The following is a 12242-nucleotide window of genomic DNA, read 5'->3' as shown; positions in this document are numbered from 1 at the left end:
TAGTAATTTTAGGTTCCTCATGCTCACTCACTTCTCATATCCAAATAAAGCTGCCATATCAGTCAGCTCTACTTTCACAGAGCTCTTCATATCCTGTCACAGACCTTATTACCTTTTGCCTTCTAATTCACCTTTCTCTTTTCCAGTATCCCCTATTCCAATCAATTACTCATATTGTTATCACTTGGATAGCCCTAACTTATGGATAACAATATGTCACTTCCTGGTCAGAAGCCTCCAAAGACTCCCCAATATTGAAAACTTTGCCTGAGCTGTGGTGGTGCAGTGGATAAAAGTGTCAACCTGGAATGCTAAGGTCACCTGTTCAAAACCCTGGGCTTGCCTGGTCAAGGCACATATGGGAGTTGATGCTTCCTGCTCCTTCCCCTTTCCCACTCTCCTTCTCTCTCTCTCTCTCTTATCTAAAAAATGAGTAAATTTAAAAAAAAATGTTTTTGTGGAGTAAAGACAGTCTCTTTAACAAATGGTGTTGGGAAAACTGAACAGGTACTTGCAAAAAAATAAAACTGGATCACCAACTTACACCATTCACAAAAATAAACTCAAAATGGATAAAAGACTTAAATGTAAGTCGTGAAACCATAAACATCTTGGAAGAAAACAAAGGCAGTAAACTCTCCGATATCTCTCATAGCAATATTTTTGCTGATTTATCTCCACGGGCAAGTGAAATAAAGGACAGGATGAACAAATGGGACTATATCAAACTAGAAAGCTTTTGCGCAGCAAAAGACACCATTAACAAAATAAAAAGACAACCTACACAAAGGGAGAATATATTGGCCAATATGTCTGATAAAGGGTTAATAACCAAAATTTACGAAGAACTTGTAAAACTCAACACTAGGAAGACAAACAATTGAATCAAAAAACGGGCAAAAAAAAAAATGAAAAGACACTTCTCAAAGAGGACATACATATGGCCAATAGGCAGATGAAAAAATGTTCAACATCATTAATCATTAGAGAAATGCAAATTAAAACCACAATGAGATACCACCTCACACCAGTCAGAATGGCGCTCATTAACAAAACACATAATAAGTGTTGGAGAGGGTGTGGAGAAAGGGGAATCCTCCTGCACTGCTGGTGGGAATGCAGAGTGGTGCAGCCACTGTGGAAAACAGTATGGAGATTCCTCAAAAAATTAAAAATGGAACTGCCCTTTGACCTAGCAATCCTACTTTTAGGAATATATCCTATGAATACCAAATCACTGATTCAAAAGAAGAAATGCACCCTCATATTTATGGCAGCATTGTTTACAATAGCCAAGATCTGGAAACAGCCCAAGTGTCCTTCAGTGGACCAGTGGATTAAAAAGCAGTGGTACATATACACAATGGAATAGTACGTGGACGTGAGGAAGAAGGGAATCTTACCTTTTGCGACAACATGGATGGACCTGGAAACTATCATGCTAAGTGAAATAAGCCAGGCAGAGAAAGACAAATGTCATATGACCTTGCTCATTTGAGGCATCTAATGAACAGTGTGAACTGAGGAACAGAACAGAGGCAGAAGAGAGATCAAAGGGACCAGAGAGAAAATGAACAGAGGGAAAGTGGAAGAGAAGATGGGATCAGAGAAGGGAAAGAGATTGGTGAAATTATATATACATAACACAGTGTGATAGAAAACAGGACAGCACATCATGGAGAGAAGGGGGGAAGGCATTGTGGGGAGGGGACAAAGGGAGGGCTGAAGGGAACACGGGGGTGGGGAGGAGAGATATAGTCAGTAGGACACTTGAATCTATGTAAACACAATAAATTAAAATCATAAATAAAAAAATAGTTTTGTTAAAAAAAAGAAAACACTCTTCACAATCTGTCCCCAATCCATTTTTCTGGCTCCATTATTCAGAACCACCTTCATGTGCCCCAATGCCATTTAAACCAGATTACTATCTATTCCCCAAAACATATTATGATAGCTAACAAACCACTGCTTATAAGATCCCTAAACTTAGAATGTGTTTCAATACTCTCATTATCACAGCTTCAAACCTTTTATGTCCCAATGCTTACTCTTCCATGACACTGTTCCCAATGCCCTGAGCTGAGTGTATTCTAGCAATCCAGAACTCCTACATCTCTGATTAGTGTTTGCATGCTACTTCTCATCTAATATCTCTTACTCTCATATCTTATATTCCTTACTACATAGTACTTTCATGTTTCTAATTAAGTTAATTAAGAAGTTATGTTACTTCTTAAATTTCCAAAATCCAAAGCAGCAACAAAATCTCCTACACAGTAAGCTATAACAGATCAATAGATCAAAGACATAATACTTGAATAAATAAATTATGGAAAACAAAATGGAATCAGGATGACTACAATTCTAATTCTCTAAGTAGAAACAGAAAAGTGTCTGTGTTCATATGTGTGATATATTTATTCTCTGCATTTCCTCATATTGTGTTCTAGAAACTATGTTATCAAGTAAGTGGTATTTTCCCATGGGAACTAGTGATATTATGGGGAACTGTGCTTTTGATCAAAGACTCATTATCAAATAAGTCATAGATATAAACAACATACAATAAAAGCAAGGATATGACAATTGTAAACCTTGAATTTAAAATTATATGGCTGTTTATAATGGGCACCTATGACTGTGTATATTTGTTATATCAAGCGTTCTAATATATTACAAATTATCTATGCCACACATAAAAATAGAATTAGCTTTCATAAATATCACTAAAGTCAAGAAATGATGACATCGGATCATTTACAACAACATGGATGGACCTTGATAACATTATACTGAGCGAAATAAGTAAATCAGAAAAAACTAAGAATTATAGATTCCATACATAGGTGGGACATAAAAATGAGACTCAGAGACATGGACAAGAGTGTGGTGGGGGGGGGGGTAGGAGAGGGAGGGGGTTGGGGGAGGGGAGAGGCACAAAGAAAACCAGTTAGAAGGTGATAGAAGACAGTTGGACTTTGGGTGATGAGAATGCAGCATAATCAAATGTCAAAGTAACCTAGAGATGTTTTCTCTGAACATATGTACCCTGATTTATCAATGTCACCTCATTAAAATTAATTTAAAAATATCACTAAAGTTAATATGTTAGCCATAAAAAAAACAATGTTGAATGGATTATTATTTTTTTTTTGCCTTCTTATTATTTAATTGTATATCTGGTGTTTGTGTAAAGGGAGTCATTCAAATGATTTGAGTTTTGCTTTCAACATCAACAACAAAACCAACTCCCAAGCTGCCACAAAAGTGGAACCAACCATTTCCTCATTATTTCCTTTATTGTGACAACCGGACATGGTCAGTAGAATTCCTCAGAACTTAGAGTCATGTTCAAACATATATAAGTGCTCTATGGGGAAAAGGAAATCTTAGGATCTGACTAGAGTCTGTCACTCACCCATTGGGTAATTCACAGCCCCTCTGAGCTTCATTTACCTCACAGATAAAATGAGTATAAAATAAGGCTGCCTCACAAAGTAGAGAAAAAATTCAAAGATGTAATATAACTTAATCACTTTTAAACGGTAAAGCCACATCAAGATAAGCTATTCTTTATCAATATTGTTCTTCATGTTGATGGCGTTTGGCCCACTGGTAGCCTGTTTAAAAGTGAAAAGCTAATAGGACGTTTTGTCCTCTCCGGTCTTCCTACCTCCTCAGTTTATTCAGAAACACACATGTTCCTTTTTAATACAAAACAGCAAGGAAACAAAGTTATGAGGTTACCCTTCTCATTATCAGTTTATTTAACAGTTTTCAGGGTACTCTGCACTATGCTGAAAAGCCATAAAAACAATTATGATATGGGAGAAAGGGACACTTCGGTCACTATACAACAATTCTGTGGACAGGACATTTTTTTAATAGGTACAGAAGGAGGGAGTTCTCTTGGTGTGTAGGAGCATTGAGCCTAAGTCTTTTGCTTTCAAAGGACATAAACTTCCTAGACACTGCTCTTCAAGAAGAGGAAGGCAAGAAATAGAAAGGGAACCAATCCCAGAAAGCTGTTCATAAAGTCTGAGTATCCCTGTCCTGGGAAGCCAGAGTTGTGTTTTCTTTTTTTTTTTTTTTTTTTTTTTTTTTTTTTTTTTTTTTTTTTTTTTTTTTTTTTTTTTTGCATTTTTCTGAAGCTGGAAACAGGGAGAGACAGTCAGACAGACTCCCGCATGCGCCCGACCGGGATCCACCCGGCACGCCCACCATGGGGCGGCGCTCTGCCCACCAGGGGGCGATGCTCTGCCCATCCTGGGCGTCGCCATGTTGCGACCAGAGCCACTCTAGCGCCTGGGGCAGAGGCCACAGAGCCATCCCCAGCACCCGGGCCATCTTTGCTCCAATGGAGCCTTGGCTGCGGGAGGGGAAGAGAGAGACAGAGAGGAAGGCGCGGCGGAGGGGTGGAGAAGCAAATGGGCGCTTCTCCTATGTGCCCTGGCCGGGAATCAAACCCGGGTCCTCCGCACGCTAGGCCGACGCTCTACCGCTGAGCCAACCGGCCAGGGCCAGAGTTGTGTTTTCTATACATCTGAAAGAGAGAGAGCTCTGCCCACCTAGTCTTCTACTCAGCCCAACAACGAGTAAAGAAGCGATTTTATCTGAGTTTGTTTCCATTTTGTTTGTTCACTTTTTTTTTTTAAAAGATACTACATATAAGTGAAATCATATGGTATTTTTCTTTCTCTGTCTGACTTACTTCAATTAGCAGAATACCCTCTAGGTCCATCCATGTTGTTGCAAATGATAGAATTACATTCCTTTTTATGGCTAATATTCCATTGTATATATGTATCACATCTTCTTTATCCATATTTCTGTTGATGAATCCTTGGGTGTTTCCACATCTTGGATATCATAAATAATGCTGCAATGAGCATATAAGTACATATTACTTTTCAAATTATTGTGTTAAACTTATAGATACAGAGAATAAATTGAGGGTCTCTAGATGGGAGGAAGGTTGGGAGAATAGGTGAAAAGGATTAAGAAATCCAAATTCCTGATTATAAAAATAGTTACAAGGATGTAAAGTACAGCATAGAAAATATAGTCAATATTTTAATAACCATGTATGGTGTCAGATGTGTACTAGACTTATTGGAGTGATGACTTCATAAAGTATATAGATGTCTAGCCATTATGTTGTACACCTGAAACTAATATAATGTTCTATGTCAACTGTAATTTAAAAATAAAATAAAACTTAAAAAAAAAAAGAAGGGATTTGACCTGGAGGTGTAGGGGATGCCAGGAGGATGGAGGGTACTTTATTTACTCCCAGATCACAATTTTTGAAATGAACCACCAGACTGTTCTAGGAGGAGAAAAGAACTTTGCAGACTATACAGAGGTAGGAGTCTAGGGTGGTATAGCTTCTCCAAGATTGAGAAGGGCCAGAGGCCCAAGTCCACTGTCCTTTTAGCTCCCCAGGGAAGTGGGATGATGGTGGTTGGTCCTGGTACCTTCCTCCAATGCTGCCAGTCTTGGCAAAGTTCTCAGATGAGCTATACCTTTCAGGAAATCATGTAGACATGATGACATATGTTTGGTGCCAATAGTGGCTAGGGAGAGTTTCAGCCTCCCTTCTGATAATTGCTAGCAGTGCCACCCTCAATCCCACTACCAAATAAATATTTTTTTTTATTCATTTTAGAGAGGAGAAGGAGAGACAGAGAGAGAGAAGGGGGGAGAAGCTGGAAGCATCAACTCCCATATGTGCCTTGACCAGGCAAGCCCAGGGTTTTGAACCAGCGACCTCAGCATTTCCAGGTCAATGCTTTATCCACTGCGCCACCACAGGTCAGGCCCCAAATAAATATTTAATCTAAATAAAACTGGCATGTTTGCTATATAAACCCAGTTTTAATTCAGGTTGTCTGGTTCCTCCCATCTAGATTCTACCCAATCCCAATTCCAAACCCTTCCTAAAGAGAACTTCCTGAGCTTCCAGTGGATTGTATCAGCAGTGATGGCCATAGACCAGTGAGGCCTCCCCATATATTCTAGGGCAGCGGTTCTCAACCTGTGGGTCGTGACCCCGGCGGGCGACCTAGGCGACCCCTGTGTTTTGGTCGTTCGACCCCGCCGGGGTCGCGACCCACAGGTTGAGAACCGCTGTTCTAGGGCCTTTGTAAGACCTGCGGATTTATTGTTCTACTACACTTTAAATTGGGGTTGGGGTGGGCTCAAAGCCAGATTTATCAATGATGATGGTGATGGTGATAATAAATAATGCAATGTGACATTTTTCACACTTAAGTGGAGTGGAGTAAAAAATAATCATGCATGATACAATATTTGTCCAGCTTAAACTGTGTTTTAGGCAGCAAATGTTTATATCCCTCCTACAGGTATTTCACTGTTATTCTATAAACATTTAGTGAAGTTCTTTTAAAACCATCAAGCTCTTACTTCATCCATATCCAAGGAAAGGAGGAGATTTTTGCACAGGACCAAGCATTCTTATAGGAGAGCAGTATAATGGTGCAGAGTCCAACACAATGAGGTAGGAGGCATCAAGGTGAACTTCAAGGAGAAAGTTTTCAGCTGGGAATTCTTCTTTTACAGAGCTTCTCTGCTATAACTCTATACGGATCAAAGTTCTCTTATCAAGACAGAAGCCATTGCCTTGTGTTGAGACACTAGTATAACCTTTTTTATAAGTGGCTTTAAGAAATAACTAACAAAACTATTAAGACAGGTATAAGACTAGATGGCCTTCTGTACTGGACATCACTAGAGCAGAGGTCGAAAATTAGAAAGCTGTGGGCTAACTAAAGCCCAAAGACTTTTAATGTTCACAAAATGTATATTGAAACTTTTAGTTAGTCAATAAATAAAAATTTTAAAAACCTGAAATTCCAAGCCTTTCTTAAAAAATGAGAAGATTGGACAACACTTGGACCCCTGTATCTTCACCTTGCAACAATCAGCTGCACCTGAAAACCACTGAGCCCTTCAAACACTGCCCAGTGCAGCACCTTCCGTTCTTGTGACATTGTGTCTGGCCTGCTCCACTCATTTTGGGTATGTCGTGGTCTGTGAAGTCATCTGAATTGGTGACCTCAGCTTGAAAGGATAAGTGAGAAATGGTCAATAATTATGCAACCAGGAATGAGGGGTGGCCTGGCATTTGTAGGCCAGCAAAGGCCTTGACATTCACAGGTCCTCTTCTCTGCTGTATGCTAGACATCAAAAATGAAATAGGCTGTCTCTTCCTTTTTGCCTTTTCCTTGCATTGACTTACCATGCAAAACTTTTTTCAGTTATTAAATCCAAATAATAGCTATTCGGTGTATATAGTGAACTAGAAGGACCCTTAAACTGCTGATTCAGACCCTGTCTCTCCTGGTTGTAATAAGTTAGGAAGTGTAAAAATGAATGAAGGAAATTGGAGTCAGGAAGCTATGGAGGGAAAGTTCACTCCTGGGAGCTTACATAGCCAGTAAGAAGGAAGATTTCTTCCCTGCTTGCCTTAGGATCAGCAACTGCTCTATACTTTCTGCCAATAAGAAACTGGCACAATTTCAAACTCTCCTTTTCTACTAACAGGCTCCTCTTCAAAACAACTCTCCCTAATTTCCTCCTGAACCCCGTTAAAAGCTGACCTCCTTTGTCTCTCCGTACTTGCCTATGGTTTGCCATAGTTTGCATGTCCCAAATTGCAATTCCTCTGCTATTCACAAATAAACTCATTTGCTGTTTGAATAATCTTTGCTGCTTAAATTTTAAGGTTAACAGCTAGTTGTTTGTAAATTAACAGTGTCTCAGTTTCCTCATTCATAAAATAAAAGTTTCACTTAAAATGATCAAGATCATTTTGAGTTGGCCTCTCCCCACTTATCTAGAATCTCCTTAGCCGTTTAGACTGTTTAAGTTTCACCACCACTCCAGACTTCTCCTTTCTTTGAATTTGTCAGCTTATCTCCATTACCACCCATATTAGCATTTATTAATTCTTAATTGCTTTGCTTTGTGTATGTTAGATCATTTGCCATATTAAATAGAAGATTCCTTTAAATAAAATATTATACCATTTAATTTTTAACCCCCCAGAGCAGTTTACACTTAATTGCCATTCAATGATATTTAAACTGAATAATAATACAGAAAATATCTATAAAATGGTGAACTTTCCAAAGAGCAACTTTCAACAGCCCTCTCAAAAGGAATTACTCTTATCAGTATCACAACTTGCCCATCTGATTCAGGCAGGTATAATGCGTACTATGCAACATTACTAGATTACCCTGGTAGATTACCATATTACTTTGTATATGGATATTGCTTCCTTCCATAGTCAAGAAGCTCTAAAGTGGAAAACTATAAACAGTAACTCACTACAATTTTCTATTGCCCATTAAAACATTGTTACCCACTAGAATAGGGCATTTGAAATTTTTTTCTACAATTAAGAAAAGAAAATGAATTACTAGAAAGTGGCTGCTGGTCAAATATTTGAAAACTACAGTGAAAACCACCCTGGCTCCTCCCCCACCCCGGATGTCATCAGAAGTTCTGAGTAAGAGAAGGCCACATTAAGATGCCAAGTGGGAGGGGATTTACCCACCTTCACAGGAAAAGAAGTGGGATACAGGTTTTACTTGTTCTGGTCAAACTCCTCCCCCTGACAAATAATTAAGGCTTTCGATATGTCGAAGGAAATACATCCCTATCAAAGTAAAGCATACACAGGTAAAAATAATCCAGATATAAAATTATTTTTTGACTGCCTTATTTTCTCTATTCAATAAATTTAAAACCAACACTTTAGTAAACTAAATTAACAATTGTTAATCATGTCTTAACAGCTAGCTAATTGTAGTGGTTTGAAGTTGAATCAATTTTTAAAATGTTCTCCTGTGATGTAACCAACAGTTAATACAAGTGTTTCCGTTTAGCCCATACTCTACGCAAGAACTAGTTTTGTAATTCATACTATGCACATACAATGTTTGAAAGTCTGAATCAAGTGGTAGTCCACTTGTGGGCTGAGGAAGGAATTTATTTAGGTGGGGGGCGGGGTGGAGTCATAAAAAAATCCCACTTGGACCTTTTTGGAAAATCTAGCCCTCTCCAATTTTAGTACGGGAAATACTGCCGATAAATTTTTCTGGGGAATCCCTGTAAAACGCAACAAGGCTTTACAATCTGAGGGAAACGACAAGCGTCTCAATATTTTTGAAAAAAATAATTTTAAATAACTGCCTTTCAACAATTTCAAGGCTTTCAATGGTTTATTTTTATCTGCTGTTTCTGATCACCCTGCTAATTCATCCTCTCTGACCAGGAGCCTGTCAGTCTAGCCACACACAGCCTCAAGAGGGCTCCTGATTCGGTTCCTCCTTTAGCCACGCCTACACACGGCGCACCGTGAGGAATGGAAAATATGCCCGGCCTCCGCACACCCTCGCACCCCCATCTCCCCACTTAACATCAATAGATAAAACCTCAGCTAGGTTTTCCCACATCCCTGTCAAATAAAATGGACAAAACTCAAACAGCACCAGAGAATGAGAGGCGTCGTTTCTTTTCATTTAGATGGAGGCTAGTTCTACTCTTCCACGGTCCTTTAAAAGAAGACACCACCCCCACCAAGAACGCCCCTCCAAAAAAGGGCACAAACAAGCCTGCCCCATGGCAATGTCAGAGGAACGCAATATGTTCCTATGGGATCACAACGGGGCGGGACGTGGGAAAGACCTTGAAGTCCATTTTCAATATACAATACTATAGCCCCCCACACCAAAAGCATTTAAGCCTTAGGGATGATGTTGTACTTAAGGTGTTCCTCACAACCTGACACAAACCTAAAGTCTAGTGTGGACTCGCGAATTTCAAGTTTAGAGTGAAAAGACTAAGAAGGACATCTCCCCCAATTCCATCTGTTCACCAGTACTAAACTGAGTTTTGAGCAGAAGCTCTCCAGTGACTCCACCTATTGCGTCTTCCCACACACGCATACTCCAATCTCCATAAAGCTTTCCGTGGCTGTCAGGAGACTAAGTCCTTACTCGGACACACATTTACGGTAGGAGTCCTCCTCTCTCAGGACCACCAGCTGCTCAGTAAGACTCTTCCCTATCCGCCACTATCTATCCCCCATGGGGCAAGGCTCCGACTCCAGATAATCAGACCAGGCAACTGGACAGCCAATTAGCTGGGTATCCCCCAAGCCTGTCTAGCCACTCGCGGCGGGTGATACAAGACGACCAGACGTGACGTAAGATGTGATTAAGTAGCGCGTCACCTCGACGTCAGCCTCTCACCTCTCGGACGTCCCGTCCGGAGACCAAAACTCCAGCGACTTTGGGCTCCGCCCCCGAGAGGGTGGCAGCCAGTGAGGGCAGGTCTGAGGGGAACAGGGCCAATGAGACGAGCGCGGGGCGGGGCGCGGGGCAGGAGGGTGGGGCGGGTGGCGGCGGTGGCAGCCCGAGGTCTGGCTGCGCGCAGTATATGACAGTACGTCAGCAGCGGGATGGCTGTAGCTGTGGCGGCGGCTGCAGAAGCCCGAGCAGCCGCGGCCGCAGTAGAGACTAGAGCTGGAGCGGCGTCGGCGGCGGCACCCCGGGGAGTTTAAGATGGCGGCAGGGGGGGCGGCGGGCCTGAGGGAAGCGCAGCGCTATGGGCTGTCGTGTGGACGGCTGGGGCAGGACAACATCACCGTACTGCATGTGAAGCTCACCGAGACGGCGATCCGGGCGCTCGAGACCTACCAGAGCCACAAGGTGAGCTGGCCAGGCTCGCGGAGGGAGCGGGTGCCCCTCGGCGCCCGGCCGCGCCTCCCGCTGCCCCGGCACCCGGCTGGCGGCTGAGGGGGCCGTGACTGGCCGCCGCTGCGGTCAGCGCTCGGGCGGCAGGGCCGGGCAGGGCCGGGCAGGGTCGCGGACGCCGCCGTCCTGGGCCAGCCCGGCGCTGGGGCGCTGAGAGGCGGGCGGGCGGACGGGCGGGCGGCCCCTGGCGGCGGGGCCGAGGCAGCCGCTGCTCTACCTTGGTTGCGCCGCTGCTGCGGGACTTTCCGACGGCGCCCGCGGGTTTTCTGGGTTTTTCAGTCCCAAAGAGGGAGAGAGGTACCAGAGAGACAAGTGAGATAACCACGCTTCTCACGGCCGGGGGCTTGGGGGGTGCGCTGTACCAGTAATGAGCCACGGAGAACCCGCGGGCACAAGCCATCCTCGTTTGGGGGACAATACGCTTAGGCAATGTGGCTTCGCAAAGACAGGGACACAGGCGGTCGGCGTATGGGACATGCCTTGTACTAACAGGGACTTAGGGGCATTGGGCACACCGTGGGTACTCTTAGAGATGGGGACACAGGCACTCTGCATATGGGGGGGCACAGGCGCTCCACGTAGGAGTGGGGAGGGGGACACACTCGTCCTCTGCACTCCCAGGGACTTGGGACACAGGCGTTTGCGTTCCCCGCGACGCACCAGCACCGCGATTCAAGGAGCTGCACACACCCAGCGCACTCCTAGAATTAGGACATCGGTTACTGGGGACACAGATTCGTGGAGGCTCCTCGTACCCGGCCTCGGAATTCAGGGACGTAGACATGGAAGGAAGGTGAGGGTGGAGGGAGGATATACCGTATCCCGTGTCTTACCCCGCCTTGCATTCCGGAGAGAGACCGTGGACACACAACTCGAGTTCAGCGAAGGCTGATGTAGGCACACATACGCTGCAATTGGAGTACAAACCCGGGAACACATTCTCACGGTGGGGGAGAGACTGCAACCAGGGTGCATGGGGAAGCCGTTAATGAACGAGGGAGACCGGAATGGACACAGTGCATGAAGGGAGGTATATACCATATGAGGACAGGTAACATTTACTCGGAGAAGAGCGACAGTTGGAGGGAGATATAACCCACAGAGCTTTCTGACAAATAGCACCATCCATACCAAGGAAACAGGCTCTAATGAACTGATCTCATAAAAACAGGCAAAGAGGGACACCAGTGCAGACTCAGTTATTCCGGTAAAAGTGGAGCTTTAACATCTGTTGAGCTCCCACTAGTGCCAGGCACTTTAAATGCATAGAAGGAAGACAGAGTTGCAGTGAGAGCCACAGGAGAGGTGTAACCCCAGTTCACGGGAAGCATGCGAACCCAGGCCAAAGGAGACTCATGTTCAGAGAGGCCTTCTACATAAACATGCACGTGGGGAGGGGGCATTCAGTTGTGCACAGCTTGGGAAGTACATGAACTCAAGTGATAGGGTATG

At 43.4% G+C, this 12242-nt stretch overlaps 1 protein-coding gene across 1 annotated transcript in view; it reads left to right on the top strand.

Moving 5' to 3' along the window:
- Nucleotides 1-10435: 10435 nt before the first annotated feature.
- The window catches only part of ELL2 (elongation factor for RNA polymerase II 2), a 92997-nt gene continuing 91190 nt past the window's right edge, over nucleotides 10436-12242 (top strand). The window contains exon 1 of the mRNA XM_066381878.1: nucleotides 10436-10745. Within this exon, the coding sequence (XP_066237975.1) occupies nucleotides 10599-10745 (147 nt within the window). The 5' untranslated portion in view covers nucleotides 10436-10598. The remainder of the gene's footprint in view (nucleotides 10746-12242) is intronic.

This window comes from Saccopteryx leptura, chromosome 4, assembly GCF_036850995.1.
Source record: "Saccopteryx leptura isolate mSacLep1 chromosome 4, mSacLep1_pri_phased_curated, whole genome shotgun sequence".
NCBI lineage: Eukaryota > Metazoa > Chordata > Mammalia > Chiroptera > Emballonuridae > Saccopteryx > Saccopteryx leptura.
This window is presented reverse-complemented; position numbering and strand designations above follow the sequence as displayed.